General features: G+C 39.2%; 2 protein-coding genes across 2 annotated transcripts in view; both read left to right on the top strand.

Moving 5' to 3' along the window:
* The first annotated feature begins 7619 nt into the window (after positions 1-7619).
* LOC128630800 (histone H2B-like) lies at positions 7620-8990 on the top strand. Its single transcript, XM_053679086.1, has one exon. It carries the CDS (start codon positions 7707-7709, stop codon positions 8079-8081), a length of 375 nt encoding a protein of 124 aa, XP_053535061.1. The 5' UTR covers positions 7620-7706; the 3' UTR covers positions 8082-8990.
* Positions 8991-10727: 1737 nt separating this feature from the next.
* LOC108262158 (histone H2AX) overlaps positions 10728-18201 on the top strand; it is a 361614-nt gene continuing 354140 nt past the window's right edge. The window contains exon 1 of the mRNA XM_053679078.1: positions 10728-11213. Within this exon, the coding sequence (XP_053535053.1) occupies positions 10831-11213 (383 nt within the window). The 5' untranslated portion in view covers positions 10728-10830. The remainder of the gene's footprint in view (positions 11214-18201) is intronic.

The following is an 18201-nucleotide window of genomic DNA, read 5'->3' as shown; positions in this document are numbered from 1 at the left end:
GTTGTAGGTATTGTACTACTACTACTGATTCTAGTAATGACGTCAATCAAAGTAATTAAATACGTAATGAAAGGTGTTGTCTATATAGCTGACCTCATTTTCCTACACAGTGAGTTAAAGGCGCACAACTATCAGAATCCCAGTTCATAATTGTGTTTGATTGGCCAAGTAGAATAAAGTGTCCGATTCTTTTTGAGCTTATTGGACATTACACATTGCTGTAACTATCTCATTGGCACTACTTAATTGCTCATGGTTTATTTGACGAATGCAACTGCTGCGACATATTTTGCCAATCTTAAACTCAGCTGTCATTCTGGAGGTGCAGTTTTGGTTGATGCATGACATTTAGGTTCAAACACAGTGCGTATGGGAAAAGAGAAGGCCAGTGATTAGACAGTGTGAAGGCTGACTTTGTATTCCTACTTGTGTGTGATGTTTGTTATGTTAGTTTCTCTTGCACAACTGTCGAAGTGCATATGCTTTCCTTGTGAGTGACACTTTTTAAGAATGAGATGAGGGTTTGAGACAATGTAGCTAATTTCGACCTTCGAGAGTCCATTATATCGTGCATTTGCGAGAGCTGATAAAGCAAGGCCTGATAGTTGTGTTTGCATTCCTTTCTGTGGTGCTTGTAAGTTAGTGAAGTACTTGTGTGGTAGAATGTGGACTGGCTTCAAAGTGAACACAGACATTGGTGCTGATCCGCTGAATGCTGGGCCTACTAATAAAGGCTTGTGCTGCTATGTGTGACCTGTAGTTGCAGTGGACGTAGGACTGTAGTATATACAGGCCTCGAGTCCAAGGACATGCTCAAAAGGAACGTCTTGTGTTTGAAACAGTAATGTTAATGTTGTACAAACACAGACAGCTTTTTCTAACCCCCTTACGCTGATGAGTGTTTTGGCTGTATGCTTTACTATGTATGTTTTACCCAAAGTTCCTTACTATTGTGTTGTACTACTACTACTACTACTACTGCTGCTGCTACTAATGGAACCAAAACATTAGTACTGATAATACTAATAATGTTTTGTATCTGTGTGTGTGTATTTAGAGAGAGAGAGAGAGAATGGGGAAGAAGAAGACGTTAGCAGGTGAAAAGCAGTGCCTAGTGATTGTTTTCGAAAAAGAGAGCTGTTGTGTGACCGTTGGTGTAAGGCCCGCCTCCTCGCCTGTTCTCAACTAGGTCCTGTCGAGTGTGGCTAAATAGGTGGGCGCTGCGCGAGAACTTTTATTGAGTGGTTTGACTTCGAGAGCAGCATCATGTCTGGCAGAGGCAAGGGTGGTAATTAATACTCTCTTTTTGCAAGTGGTACCCTCGTTCGTAATTTGAAACTAAAGACTTTAACGACAACAACAACATCAACAACAAAAACACCTTTAACAAGGTGATAATTATCGCCACCCGGGGTTCGGTATGTCACCCCGTGTGGCCTCCTCGCCGTCGGCGGGGAGGCACTGGGTCAGACTACGTTACAGTGGAGAAGGAGAAGCGCCAGACAGGTCTGAAGTCGGAGTAAACCTTTTAAGTAGTCAGTGGATATCGACTACAGATGTATACTCTTTTATTGCAATGCCTAACAGAAAAGAGTATGAAATATGTTTTACCAAAGAACAGGCACTTCAAACATTTTCTCAAATTTTTAATAATAATACAGGAAGTGAATTCTGGAAAAACTGGGAGATGACTACATCAGCTCCCCAAGACATAAAGAGCATTGTAGTAAAGTTTTGGACTGGGAGAATCGCTGACTCGGATGTAGAACAATACCTCTTAAGGTTTGGTGAGATACTGAACCCTGTTGACAAGCCGCTGGACCAGTTCGGGATATGGTATGGAGTCAGGAGATATAAAATAAAACTCAAGAAAAACCCAGACGGAAGTATATTCCAGATACCAAATTCCATTTCCATGGGACCATACAATGGAACGATTACATACCCCGGCCAAACAAAGCGATGTTTTATATGTAACGATTCCGACCATCAGGCAAAGGACTGTGAGAAAACAAAGTGCTGGAAATGCGGAAGCTTTGGCCACAAAGGAAAGAGTTGTAGAAATACACAAGTATGTAATTTATGTAATGAAACTGGGCATATATATTTTCAATGCCCAAATTCTTACAGCTATAAACTGAGAATGCCGAAAAATCAAAAAGACATTGACCAGAATGCAACACAAAACGCACATAACACAGAGACCAAAACAAACGATAAAGAGGATAACAACTGGGAAGAAAATAAACTACACACAAGTGAGGACGACTCGACATCTGGGAGTGACTCAAGCAGCACCGATACCAGCGACAGCGAAGACAGCGAGGACTCTGAGAGCAGCGCCGAATCTCTGACCCCGGAAGGGAGACGGAAGACACCGGAAGTACCTGCTGGAAGCAGCGGAGCATCTCCGCCCAGTCTTTCGTCTGTGGAGAGACGGCAAGCATCGGAGTTTCCTGCGCTATCAGCTGTAGAAGTCGGCGAGACTCGGATCGGCTCAACCCCTGAAGGAGGTCTACAAGCCCCAGAGGAGCCTACGTGCTCAGAGGGAGAGACCGGAGCGACCCAGATCATTTCTACACCTGCAGGAAGCCTACAGGGCCGAGAGGAGTCATCGCATCCAGCTGGTGAAAGTGGAACAACTCAGACAATCGCCGACAACACAGGTGACACTGCGGACACTCCCACGCTGTCGAAAGGTAAAAACACTTTAGACTATCCATATAAACGCCAAAGGCGAAAGAGGAATTCTCCTGGAAATGTTGACAATGCAAAAAAGTTTAAGGAATGATGTATATCGCCTACTTTTCTTCCCTTTTTTTTTTTTGACACAATGTCTTTGATTTCAACTTCAATTCCTATATCATTTAAAAAGAAATGTGATATATGTCTGCAGGAATTAAGGTTAAATGATGTGGATAATGTTGAGAAAATGTGGACTAATGGACATGCAATAATATCTATCGGAGAAGATCCTTATCTTAATTTTTATGCTTTTTTCAAATTTAACTGTTGCCACATGTAATGTTAGAGGGATTCAGGCAAAAATTAATCAAGTGAAAAAGTTAAATATATTGAGTGGAGAACATGTTGATATTTTATGTATACAAGAGACCAGATTAAGCAGTTTTGCAGACGTACAGAACGCTCAAAGTTTATGGATCAAAGGTCCTTCAATCTTTTCAATAGGTGAAAGTAAAGCTGATGGTATTGCGACCTTATTTTATAACAATAAATTTAAAATAATTAAGAGCCGTGAAATAATTCCTGGTCGATTAATGTTTATAGATGTATTTTATTGCACAAAAAAAATTAGAGTAATAAATGTATACACAGCACAGGATACTGTTGGTAAAATCCGGCTTTTTAAAAAGCTTAAAATGCTCCTGTGTGTCGGTTTCTATACCATTGTATGCGGTGATTTTAATACAATCACAGATGATAATGATAAAATTTCTTCCAAAATATGTAAAATTAGGAGAGAAGGTGGTGTCCTTAAATCTATAATGAATGAACAGCATTTCACCGACATATTTAGGACATTATATCGAGAGAAAGTGGACTTTACAAGGTTTGATAAAACATGTAAAACTAGAATTGACAGGATATATATTAATAATAATTTTGAGGCAAAATTTTATACAACAAAACTCTTGGTTGAGTCGGACCACTTGACAGTTATATGTGGCATTAGACTTAAAAATGAAGAAAGAAGAAACTATTGGAAATTAAACACACAAATCTTGAAAAGTCCTTTATTGATTATAGAATTAAAGGAAGAAATTAATAGGATTAAAACTTTAGATATCCTCACTACCAATTATTGTGATTTGTGGGAAGTTTTTAAGATCCAGATTAAAAAATTTCTTAAATACAAATGTCTATGTTTTAATAAAGAAAAAAATGAGAAGTACAATACAATTATGACACAATATATAAACCTAAAATTGAAAAATACAAGAGATGAAAGTGAGGAAAACAACTTAAAGGATTTGAAAAAAGAGATCGAAACTTTAAATAGTGAGTTTTTACTGAACATTCAAGTCCGAGCAGGAATAATTTCCGATGAACTTCTAAATCAAACAAAAGCAATTTCACTATTTAATAAAAGGAAAGAAGCCCAATATATCGAAGCCATTAAAACAGATAATGGAACTATAGTGAAAAATCCTAAAGACGTCAGAGATGCTGTTCGGATCCTTTGTTCAAACATGTACGACTCAATTGAAATAGATAATAAACTTCTAAAAACCTTTTTGAATGTAAAAAATAGTGTCGACCCGCCTTCCAAGAGCTTAGGTGAGGAAATAAAAGAGGCTGAGGTTGTTGATGCCATTAAACAATTAAATTTAAAAAAGTCTCCAGGGAAAGATGGTCTCCCGTCTGATTTTTATCATGCATGCGCCATAGATTTGGCTAAATTATTAACGCAAGCCTTTAATGATGGGATCGCTAGAGGTTACATGCATGACTCGTTCTATGAAGGCGTTTTATCCTTGTTGTATAAAAAGGGTGAAATGTGTGATATCAACAACTGGAGACATCTCACCCTAATGAATGTCGATTATAAGATTTTTGCAAAGACCATTATGAACAGGATGAGTGACTATTTGGATGTAATAATAGCTAAACAACAAACATGTGCAATAAAGGGAAGATTTATGTGGGACAACTTGAACACATTAAGAGAACTAGTTTTTGATAAAAATGGTGACAGTTTTTACATTGTGGCTTTGGACCAAAGAAAAGCATTTGACTATATCTCAAGAGACTATTTGTGGGAGATTTTAAAACTGTATCAATTCCCTGAAAATTTCATAAACATGATTAAATGCCTTTATGTTAAATCGACGGTTGAAGTAAATGTTAACGGTTCTTTGACTGAACCATTTGAAGTTATGCGGGGTGTAAAGCAAGGGTGCCCTCTGAGTGCAGCCCTATATATTTTATCTATAAACCCACTTGTACAAAAAATCCAAGATGATCATAGACTTAAAGGTCTTCAAATAGGAAAGAACAGAGTCGTGATCTCTGCTTATGCTGATGACATAACTGTATTTGTGAAATCTAAACAAGAACTAGACATCATCTTTGAATATTTTAGCGAGTATGAGCAAGTCTCTGGAGCCTCCTTAAATAAAGCTAAAACGGAATGTGTCTGGATTGGAAATGAAAAAAACAAATTTCCCATAGATGTCCCAGAAGTTCAGCAATTAAAGGTTTTAGGTATATATATAGATAATAATGGCTGTGTCGACCATAACTGGTCAAAAAAAGAAGAAATAATACAAGATGAAATTGATAAATGGAAATCATGTAATCTAAGTTATAAAACTAGAATAAATATTATTAAAACTTTTCTATTATCAAAAATACTGTTTTTATCATGCATCTTACCTCCGACAGAAGTTTGGGTAAAAAGACTTCATAAAATATGCTGTAATTTCATATGGGATACGACTCGTGAGGTTACAAAACGTGAGCTCCTTTTTAAGAGAAGGGAACTGGGAGGCCTTGGGGCTGTCGATATATCCCTAAAAACTAAAATAGCAGTGTGCAAAATCATCGCGAGTGGTATTGCCAGGCAAACCGAATGGATAGGGAACATCTCTAACTGGAAATCTAAAAAAGGTCCATCGAGGAAAGGAATTCCGTATTATAAACTGATGTTTTCCGACTTCACTAACAAATTTAAAGATCTAAACATCGATTGGGTGAAAGACTCGAGCAAAGAAATATATCTTTTAATTGTTGATCGAGTTTATTGTAACCCTGTGGCTTTCAGAAATTTGGAGGAAGACCAAAACAAAGAATGTCTCCAAAATTTACAGAATAAAATCCTATCTGAACACCTGAGAGATACAACTTGGTTAGTCGCTGTAAGAAGGCTCCCAGTAAGAGCGGTTGTAAAATGGAGCTGTTTTGTAAAAACCAGTAAATGCCCGATGCCTAATTGTAATGAAGAGGAAACACTCGAACATTTCCTGTTAGTGTTATCGCTCTAAAGAAACATGGGCTAAATTAAAAATCATTGGTCTCAATATAGAAATAAATATGAACTCAATTTTCTATGGCATTTTTAAAGAAAATTGTAGCAAGACTCAGCATGACTTCATTTGGTTCATAATATGTTTGACTAAATCTAAACTCTGGAAAACAAGGTCCAGAATGACTATAAATCAAACGTTTATATCCAGTGATGTTGTATTCAAGGACATTCAAAAGAGCTAAGAAGACTTAAAAGCAGCACATCTTGGTTTAAAGACTCTTCAGTGTGGGACTCTATTTGCGTGTAATTGTACTTTGACTATGTAAGTTTTTTCTCTCCCTTTCTTTCTGAATATGACTTGTGTAAGATTGTGAATTTTGTATAATTTCAATAAAACTCATTAAAAAAAAAAAAAAGCAAGGGTGGTAAAGGACTCGGCAAAGGAGGCGCTAAGCGTCACCGCAAGGTGCTTCGCGATAACATCCAGGGAATCACCAAGCCGGCTATTCGCCGTCTGGCTCGCCGTGGTGGTGTAAAGCGTATTTCTGGTCTGATCTATGAAGAGACTCGCGGTGTGCTGAAAGTGTTTCTGGAGAACGTGATCCGCGACGCCGTCACCTACACCGAGCATGCCAAGAGAAAGACCGTGACCGCCATGGATGTGGTGTACGCCCTGAAACGCCAGGGACGCACCCTGTACGGCTTCGGCGGTTAAACGCTCTAACACCGAACGACGCGAACACAACGGCTCTTTTAAGAGCCACCCATATGTCTAGAAAAAGAGCTGTTCCGTGTGGGGGGGAAAAAAGGCTTTTTCTTTCGTGAAGCATAAGGCATCAAACGCTGTACAACAGTAGCATAAGTGGTAGATCTATTTGTTTTTTTTTGTAATAATTCTCTCTCTCTCTCTCTCTCTCTCTCTCTCTCTCTCTCTCTCTCTTATTTATATATATATATATATATATATATATATATATATATATATATATATATATATATATATAACTCCGTATATATTAAATAGTGTATTATATATAATATTGTACAGTATACAATATTAGATGCATATATTAAATATTGTAACTTGTTTGATTAAAACAATTTAGAAGATGATTTTAGTAGAAACTTCTATATTTCTCTTTCTCATACGCACGCATGCATGCATATATGAGAGAGAGAGAAGTGGGGAAGTCAAAAGTTTTTTTCAAGCATAAGGTATCAAACGCTCTACACAAGTAGTAAAAGTGATAGATAAGAACTATCTGTGTACATAAAAAGAATTTATTTTTGTTTTTTTGCACATCTATTTTTTTTTATACATTTATATGCACAGTTACAAGACGGTTTTAGTAGAAACTTACTTCCGCATTTCTTTCTCTTTCTCTCTCTCTCTCTCTCTCGCTCTCTCTCTCTCTCTCTCTCTCTCTATATATATATATATATATATATATATATATATATAATGTGTATAATTTTTTTCAAGCCAATTGTTTTTTCATAGTGCACGTTGCACTGTAAATACAACGGCGGGAAGGGAAACAAAGCGTAGCGGAGGAGGGAGGAGCAGTAGGAGGCGCCATGCAGGAGGAGGTATCGAATTTTAGCCAATCAAAAAAAGGTGTCTTGTGTGGACGTCATTAGCATGTGGGTCTGTAAATAGAGCGGGCGCGAGGCGGGGGTTAGTCATTTTCTGTTCGTTTATTCGAGAAGCAGCATCATGCCCGATCCAGCCAAGACCGCGCCCAAAAAGGGATCAAAGAAAGCCGTGACCAAGACGGCCGGCAAAGGAGGCAAGAAGCGCAGAAAGTCCAGGAAGGAGAGCTACGCCGTCTACGTGTACAAGGTCCTGAAGCAAGTGCACCCTGACACCGGCATCTCATCCAAGGCCATGGGCATCATGAACTCCTTCGTGAATGATATTTTTGAGCGCATCGCCGGTGAGTCTTCTCGTCTGGCTCACTACAACAAGCGCTCCACCATCACCTCCAGGGAGATCCAGACCGCCGTGCGCCTGTTGCTTCCCGGCGAGCTGGCCAAGCACGCCGTGTCCGAGGGCACAAAGGCCGTCACCAAGTACACCAGCTCCAAGTGAAGCGCGTTACCGCCGTCTTCATCAACCCAACGGCTCTTTTAAGAGCCACCCACTTTACATACAAAGAACAATCAATTTTCTTTCGCTTTCTCTCTTGCTCTGTGTGTGTGTGTGTGTGTGTGTGTGTGTGTGTGTGTGTGTGAGAGAGAGGGGGGGCACTTCTGAAGTGCTGCTCTCCCACGAATGTTCAGGCTTTTGGGTAATTCTAGCAGTCTGATAAATGCAGAGATGAGTACAACTCAACAGGGTTGTAGCACGGTTTCTCGGGCTTGTATAATCTGAGCAATGCAAAATGGGGCTTTAGCAGCACAAAGTTATTCATATTAAGACTAGCAACAGGAAGTAACTGAAAATGGTATTCTAGTAACACGTAGAAATTCAAACTAAGGTTCTAGAAGCACGTAAAAGTTCTAAATACTGTTGTAGTAACATGTAGTCATTCAAAACAGTGTTCCAGCAGCACAAAGTCATTCAAAAGAATGCTCTAGCAGCATGGAATACAACACACACACACACACACACACACACACACACACACACACACACACACACACACACACACAAGGCAATAGCGGAGTTGGGATAAAGGGCATTAGGGTGACTGTGTTTTGTTAGGGTCAGGGAGGAATCCGACCGAGCTAAAGAAGAGGAGGCCGGATGGGCTGGCTGGTGCTAACTAGGCGTGCCTGTTTGGCCCTGGACTACAAGAGCGGAGCGCCGCGCCGCGCCGCGTACGAGGAGCGCCAGCCCGAGTGGCGAACCCCTGACACTGGCAAAGACAGAAGGAGTCTTCTGACCTACACCTATAATCACATTTTCTTGTTGGACATGCTTTCTCCCCTACAACTAACAATGTCTTACTCTTGTCTTTGCTGCTCTGTTCAGCTCTTCCTACTTTCCTACTGACTGTTTCCCACCCACCTAGTCAACTTTTCTTCAACATTTGTTCTTTTCATCTAGACTTTAAATTTATGTACTCTTCACCATCTATTCATATGCTTTCAGTTTGAATGAAAGTGATACTTATATGTTTCTACTAAAACCATCTTCTAACTCGTTTTACACATTAAATAATATTTAACAGTGGACATTCTCTCTCACACACATATATATATATATATATATATATATATATATATATATATATATATAGAGAGAGAGAGAGAGAGAGAGAGAGAGAGAGAGAGAGAGAGAGAGAGAGAGAGAGAATATCCACAAATAGGGAAGAAGATTTCAAAGATGAGGTCATGTCTACAATCATTAAATTACAAAAACAATTATCATGGACGGGACAAATGGGATGATGGATGAAATGTATGTATGATGTAATAGCTCTTGCCCTAAAATCCGCTTCTAGAAAATTACCGTTCCCGAGTTTGGACACACGTGGGCAGTCAAGCTCCATCCAGCACAACGCCGCCCGAAACAGAAGGTAAGTTTGAGCTATTTTACAGACACAGCTCATTACTGTGCATTGTATTGTTAGGACATAACCACAATTAACAATTTTCCTCTGCTCAGCCATCTAACCTCCTGGTGGTACAACACATCACCATATTGTGCATCCATCTCATCCAACAGAACCTTGAAACTGCAGGTGAGAGAGCGCCTTGGAGCGTATATCATTCACAATTTTGACGGCATCACGTCCACAAGCCCAGTGGATTGGGCACATAGCTGTTCTTGATGTAAAATACAAGAAATCTGATAGCTGGCCCGTGTGGCACTTTCTTGAGCTGATGAAGGACATAGCAGCGCGCTCTGCTCAGATCGAAGTTTAGCAAGCAGCTCGTTAGCCTTCTGTTTTCATGCCTCGCCGCTGTCCTTTGAGAAAGCTGAAGAACATTTTGTTTCATAATGACGGATTTTGCTGCCTTTGAATTGATTTCAGTAAATAAAAAGTCAACTTGCCAAATCTTTTTAAATTTCCTCAATGGCCAAGAAACCCGCCGCCGCGGCCAAGAAGTCTCCTAAGAAGGCGAAGAAGCCCACAGCCGCCGCAAAGAAAGCCACCAAGAGCCCGAAGAAGGCAAAAAAGCCCGCGACCCCTAAAAAGGCAGCCAAGAGCCCCAAGAAAGCGAAAGCCGTCAAGCCCAGAGCACAAAGCCTAAAGCGGCAAAGGCGAAGAAGGCAGCACCCAAAAAGAAATAAAGACGTTTGTTTCTTTCATGCTTTTGTTCCTTAAACGGCTCTTTTAAGAGCCACCCATATTTTCCTTTAAAGATTAACATTTTCAGTCAAGCTTTATGTAATCAAAGCAATACGCGTTAGAAACATACAATAGTATGGATACGCATATCTGCTACATATCATGTACACATAGCCACAAGCTGATGCTGATTTTAGTACAGCAGAATAGAATCCTGATCGTGATTCCTAAACGTCATTCCTGATCTCCAAAACGATCACAGAATATGTAGGATAACATATTGATACATAATAAATCAATGTTAATGATAAGAATAAATAAATTCAGTATATAGTTGTTACTTCGTGCTTTTGTATGAATATTCCCTTCTGTCTGTTTTCATTCGCGCGCGCTCTCAGACACACACACACACACACACACACACACACAAGCACAAACCAGGGGTGGGAAGGGTGACGCTGGAATTCGACGGCCTGTTTTTGATTGGCTAATCTGCCATTGCGTTCTTAGCGAATAAGAGAGTGGCCGTTTTGTCTATATCACGGAGAGCTCGGGTGGAACGTTTATTTCGGAGTTGTTAGAACAGATTTGAGCATCAAGATGAGTGGCAGAGGAAAAACCGGCGGAAAAGCTAGAGCTAAGGCCAAGACTCGTTCATCCAGGGCTGGACTTCAGTTCCCCGTGGGACGTGTGCACAGGCTTCTGCGTAAAGGCAACTATGCCGAGCGCGTCGGTGCCGGCGCTCCGGTCTACCTGGCCGCAGTGTTGGAGTATCTGACCGCTGAGATCCTGGAGTTGGCCGGTAATGCCGCCCGTGACAATAAGAAGACTCGTATCATTCCCCGCCACTTGCAGCTCGCCGTGCGTAACGACGAGGAGCTGAACAAACTGCTCGGCGGAGTGACCATAGCTCAAGGTGGTGTACTGCCCAACATTCAGGCTGTGCTTCTGCCTAAAAAGACCGAGAAGGCCGTTAAGACCAAGTAAACTCGTCCACCGCTGCTTTGTCAGTACCCAAAGGCTCTTTTAAGAGCTACCATCTCTGCTTCAAAAGTGCAATTTTACACCCGTTTTTCTACTGAAGTCAGCACGTTTATTAATAATAATAGTGGTAGTTAGCCTGTTGCTTAAATGAAATCTAAGGGGTGAAAGTGCACTTCTAAGACAGCATATTTATAAATATGGTATCAAATCATGACTAGAAAGTCTTGGTCACGGCTTTCTTTGATCCCTTTTTGGGCGCGGTCTTGGCTGGATCGGGCATGACGCTGCTTCTCGAATAAACGAACAGAAAATGACTAACCCCCGCCTCGCGCCCGCTCTATTTACAGACCCACATGCTAATGACGTCCACACAAGACACCTTTTTTTGATTGGCTAAAATTCGATACCTCCTCCTGCATGGCGCCTCCTACTGCTCCTCCCTCCTCCGCTACGCTTTGTTTCCCTTCCCGCCGTTGTATTTACAGTGCAACGTGCACTATGAAAAAACAATTGGCTTGAAAAAAATTATACACATTATATATATATATATATATATATATATATAGAGAGAGAGAGAGAGAGAGAGAGAGAGAGAGAGAGAGAGAGAGAGAGAGAGCGAGAGAAAGAGAAAGAAATGCGGAAGTAAGTTTCTACTAAAACCGTCTTGTAACTGTGCATATAAATGTATAAAAAAAAATAGATGTGCAAAAAAACAAAAATAAATTCTTTTTATGTACACAGATAGTTCTTATCTATCACTTTTACTACTTGTGTAGAGCGTTTGATACCTTATGCTTGAAAAAAACTTTTGACTTCCCCACTTCTCTCTCTCTCATATATGCATGCATGCGTGCGTATGAGAAAGAGAAATATAGAAGTTTCTACTAAAATCATCTTCTAAATTGTTTTAATCAAACAAGTTACAATATTTAATATATGCATCTAATATTGTATACTGTACAATATTATATATAATACACTATTTAATATATACGGAGTTATATATATATATATATATATATATATATATATATATATATATATATATATATATATATATATATATAAGAGAGAGAGAGAGAGAGAGAGAGAGAGAGAGAGAGAGAGAGAGAGAGAGAATTATTACAAAAAAAAAACAAATAGATCTACCACTTATGCTACTGTTGTACAGCGTTTGATGCCTTATGCTTCACGAAAGAAAAAGCCTTTTTTCCCCCCCACACGGAACAGCTCTTTTTCTAGACATATGGGTGGCTCTTAAAAGAGCCGTTGTGTTCGCGTCGTTCGGTGTTAGAGCGTTTAACCGCCGAAGCCGTACAGGGTGCGTCCCTGGCGTTTCAGGGCGTACACCACATCCATGGCGGTCACGGTCTTTCTCTTGGCATGCTCGGTGTAGGTGACGGCGTCGCGGATCACGTTCTCCAGAAACACTTTCAGCACACCGCGAGTCTCTTCATAGATCAGACCAGAAATACGCTTTACACCACCACGGCGAGCCAGACGGCGAATAGCCGGCTTGGTGATTCCCTGGATGTTATCGCGAAGCACCTTGCGGTGGCGCTTAGCGCCTCCTTTGCCGAGTCCTTTACCACCCTTGCTTTTTTTTTTTTTAATGAGTTTTATTGAAATTATACAAAATTCACAATCTTACACAAGTCATATTCAGAAAGAAAGGGAGAGAAAAAACTTACATAGTCAAAGTACAATTACACGCAAATAGAGTCCCACACTGAAGAGTCTTTAAACCAAGATGTGCTGCTTTTAAGTCTTCTTAGCTCTTTTTGAATGTCCTTGAATACAACATCACTGGATATAAACGTTTGATTTATAGTCATTCTGGACCTTGTTTTCCAGAGTTTAGATTTAGTCAAACATATTATGAACCAAATGAAGTCATGCTGAGTCTTGCTACAATTTTCTTTAAAAATGCCATAGAAAATTGAGTTCATATTTATTTCTATATTGAGACCAATGATTTTTAATTTAGCCCATGTTTCTTTAGAGCGATAACACTAACAGGAAATGTTCGAGTGTTTCCTCTTCATTACAATTAGGCATCGGGCATTTACTGGTTTTTACAAAACAGCTCCATTTTACAACCGCTCTTACTGGGAGCCTTCTTACAGCGACTAACCAAGTTGTATCTCTCAGGTGTTCAGATAGGATTTTATTCTGTAAATTTTGGAGACATTCTTTGTTTTGGTCTTCCTCCAAATTTCTGAAAGCCACAGGGTTACAATAAACTCGATCAACAATTAAAAGATATATTTCTTTGCTCGAGTCTTTCACCCAATCGATGTTTAGATCTTTAAATTTGTTAGTGAAGTCGGAAAACATCAGTTTATAATACGGAATTCCTTTCCTCGATGGACCTTTTTTAGATTTCCAGTTAGAGATGTTCCCTATCCATTCGGTTTGCCTGGCAATACCACTCGCGATGATTTTGCACACTGCTATTTTAGTTTTTAGGGATATATCGACAGCCCCAAGGCCTCCCAGTTCCCTTCTCTTAAAAAGGAGCTCACGTTTTGTAACCTCACGAGTCGTATCCCATATGAAATTACAGCATATTTTATGAAGTCTTTTTACCCAAACTTCTGTCGGAGGTAAGATGCATGATAAAAACAGTATTTTTGATAATAGAAAAGTTTTAATAATATTTATTCTAGTTTTATAACTTAGATTACATGATTTCCATTTATCAATTTCATCTTGTATTATTTCTTCTTTTTTTGACCAGTTATGGTCGACACAGCCATTATTATCTATATATATATACCTAAAACCTTTAATTGCTGAACTTCTGGGACATCTATGGGAAATTTGTTTTTTTCATTTCCAATCCAGACACATTCCGTTTTAGCTTTATTTAAGGAGGCTCCAGAGACTTGCTCATACTCGCTAAAATATTCAAAGATGATGTCTAGTTCTTGTTTAGATTTCACAAATACAGTTATGTCATCAGCATAAGCAGAGATCACGACTCTGTTCTTTCCTATTTGAAGACCTTTAAGTCTATGATCATCTTGGATTTTTTGTACAAGTGGGTTTATAGATAAAATATATAGGGCTGCACTCAGAGGGCACCCTTGCTTTACACCCCGCATAACTTCAAATGGTTCAGTCAAAGAACCGTTAACATTTACTTCAACCGTCGATTTAACATAAAGGCATTTAATCATGTTTATGAAATTTTCAGGGAATTGATACAGTTTTAAAATCTCCCACAAATAGTCTCTTGAGATATAGTCAAATGCTTTTCTTTGGTCCAAAGCCACAATGTAAAAACTGTCACCATTTTTATCAAAAACTAGTTCTCTTAATGTGTTCAAGTTGTCCCACATAAATCTTCCCTTTATTGCACATGTTTGTTGTTTAGCTATTATTACATCCAAATAGTCACTCATCCTGTTCATAATGGTCTTTGCAAAAATCTTATAATCGACATTCATTAGGGTGAGATGTCTCCAGTTGTTGATATCACTCATTTCACCCTTTTTATACAACAAGGATAAAACGCCTTCATAGAACGAGTCATGCATGTAACCTCTAGCGATCCCATCATTGAAGGCTTGCGTTAATATTTTAGCCAAATCTATGGCGCATGCATGATAAAAATCAGACGGGAGACCATCTTTCCCTGGAGACTTTTTTAGATTTAATTGTTTAATGGCATTAACAACCTCAGCCTCTTTTATTTCCTCACCTAAGCTCTTGGAAGGCGGGTCAACACTATTTTTTACATTCAAAAAGGTTTTTAGGAGTTTATTATCTATTTCAATTGAGTTGTACATGTTTGAACAAAGGATCCGAACAGCATCTCTGACGTCTTTAGGATTTTTCACTATAGTTCCATTATCTGTTTTAATGGCTTCGATATATTGGGCTTCTTTCCTTTTATTAAATAGTGAAATTGCTTTTGTTTGATTTAGAAGTTCATCGGAAATTATTCCTGCTCGGACTTGAATGTTCAGTAAAAACTCACTATTTAAAGTTTCGATCTCTTTTTTCAAATCCTTTAAGTTGTTTTCCTCACTTTCATCTCTTGTATTTTTCAGTTTTAGGTTTATATATTGTGTCATAATTGTATTGTACTTCTCATTTTTTTCTTTATTAAAACATAGACATTTGTATTTAAGAAATTTTTTAATCTGAATCTTAAAAACTTCCCACAAATCACAATAATTGGTAGTGAGGATATCTAAAGTTTTAATCCTATTAATTTCTTCTTTTAATTCTACAATCAATAAAGGACTTTTCAAAATTTGTGTGTTTAATTTCCAATAGTTTCTTCTTTCTTCATTTTTAAATCTAATGCCACATATAACTGTCAAGTGGTCCGACTCAACCAAGAGTTTTGTTGTATAAAATTTTGCCTCAAAATTATTATTAATATATATCCTGTCAATTCTAGTTTTACATGTTTTATCAAACCTTGTAAAGTCCACTTTCTCTGGATATAATGTCCTAAATATGTCGGTGAAATGCTGTTCCTTCTCTCCTAATTTTACATATTTTGGAAGAAATTTTATCATTATAATCTGTGATTGTATTAAAATCACCGCATACAATGGTATAGAAACCGACACACAGGAGCATTTTAAGCTTTTTAAAAAGCCGGATTTTACCAACAGTATCCTGTGCTGTGTATACATTTATTACTCTAATTTTTTTTGTGCAATAAAACACATCTGTAAACATTAATCGACCAGGAATTATTTCACGGCTCTTAATTATTTTAAATTTATTGTTATAAAATAAGGTCGCAATACCATCAGCTTTACTTTCACCTATTGAAAAGATTGAAGGACCTTTGATCCATAAACTTTGAGCGTCCTGTACGTCTGCAAAACTGCTTAATCTGGTCTCTTGTATACATAAAATATCAACATGTTCTCCACTCAATATATTTAACTTTTTCACTTGATTAATTTTTGCCTGAATCCCTCTAACATTACATGTGGCAACAGTTAAATTTGAAAAAACCATAGAAATTAAGATAAGAATCTTCTCCGATAGATATTATTGCATGTCCATTAGTCCACATTTTCTCAACATTATCCACATCATTTAACCTTAATTCCTGCAGACATATATCACATTTCTTTTTAAATGATATAGGAATTGAAGTTAAAATCAAAGACATTATGTCAAAAAAAAGGGAAGAAAAGTAGGCGATATACATCATTCCTTAACCTTTTTTGCATTGTCAACATTTCCAGGAGAATTCCTCTTTCGCCTTTGGCGTTTATATGGATAGTCTAAAGTGTTTTTACCTTTCGCCAGCGTGGGAGTGTCCGCAGTGTCACCTGTGTTGTCGGCGATTGTCTGAGTTGTTCCACTTTCACCAGCTGGATGCGATGACTCCTCTCGGCCCTGTAGGCTTCCTGCAGGTGTAGAAATGATCTGGGTCGCTCCGGTCTCTCCCTCTGAGCACGTAGGCTCCTCTGGGGCTTGTGGACCTCCTTCAGGGGTTGAGCCGATCCGAGTCTCGCCGACTTCTACAGCTGATAGCGCAGGAAACTCCGATGCTTGCCGTTTCCCCACAGACGAAAGACTGGGCGGAGATGCTCCGCTGCTTCCAGCAGGTACTTCCGGTGTCTTCCGTCTCCCTTCCGGGATCAGAGATTCGGCGCTGCTCTCAGAGTCCTCGCTGTCTTCGCTGTCGCTGGTATCGGTGCTGCTTGAGTCACTCCCAGATGTCGAGTCGTCCTCACTTGTGTGTAGTTTATTTTCTTCCCAGTTGTTATCCTCTTTATCGTTTGTTTTGGTTTCTGTGTTATGTGCGTTTTGTGTTGCATTCTGGTCAATGTCTTTTTGATTTTTCGGCATTCTTAGTTTATAGCTGTAAGAATTTGGGCATTGAAAATATATATGCCCAGTTTCATTACATAAATTACATACTTGTGTATTTCTACAACTCTTTCCTTTGTGGCCAAAGCTTCCGCATTTCCAGCACTTTGTTTTCTCACAGTCCTTTGCCTGATGGTCGGAATCGTTACATATAAAACATCGCTTTGTTTGGCCGGGGTATGTAATCGTTCCATTGTATGGTCCCATGGAAATGGAATTTGGTATCTGGAATATACTTCCGTCGGGGTTTTTCTTGAGTTTTATTTTATATCTCCTGACTCCATACCATATCCCGAACTGGTCCAGTGGCTTGTCAACAGGGTTCAGTATCTCACCAAACCTTAAGAGGTATTGTTCTACATCCGAGTCAGCGATTCTCCCAGTCCAAAACTTTACTACAATGCTCTTTACGTCTTGGGGAGCTGATGTAGTCATCTCCCAGTTTTTCCAGAATTCATTTCCTGTATTATTATTAAAAATTTGAGAAAATGTTTGAAGTGCCTGTTCTTTGGTAAAACATATTTCATACTCTTTTCTGTTAGGCATTGCAATAAAAGAGTATACATCTGTAGTCGATATCCATTGACTACTTAAAAGGTTTACTCCGACTTCAGCCCTGTCTGGCGCTTCTCCTTCTCCACTGTAACGTAGTCTGACCCAGTGCCTCCCCGCCGACGGCGAGGAGGCCACACGGGGTGACATACCGAACCCCGGGTGGCGATAATTATCACCTCGTTAAAGGTGTTTTTGTTGTTGATGTTGTTGCTGTCGTTAAAGTCTTTAGTTTCAAATTACGAACGAGGGTACCACTTGCAAAAAGAGAGTATTAATTACCACCCTTGCCTCTGCCAGACATGATACTGCTCCCGAAGTCAAGTCACTCAATAAAACTTCTCGCGCAGCGCCCGCCTATTTATCCACACTCGACAGGACCTAGTTGAGAACAGGCGAGGAGGCGGGCCTAACGCCAACGGTCACACAATAGCTCTCTTTTTCTAAAACAAACACTAGGCACTGCTTTTCACCTGCTAACGTCTTCTTCTTCCCCATTCTCTCTCTCTCTCTCTCTCTCTCTCTCTCTCTCTCTCTCTCTAATCACTGGCCTTCTCTTTTCACATTTCCATTTTCACTATC

The sequence above is a fragment of the Ictalurus punctatus genome, unplaced genomic scaffold (genome assembly GCF_001660625.3).
Source record: "Ictalurus punctatus breed USDA103 unplaced genomic scaffold, Coco_2.0 Super-Scaffold_100060, whole genome shotgun sequence".
Taxonomy (NCBI): domain Eukaryota; kingdom Metazoa; phylum Chordata; class Actinopteri; order Siluriformes; family Ictaluridae; genus Ictalurus; species Ictalurus punctatus.
This window is presented reverse-complemented; position numbering and strand designations above follow the sequence as displayed.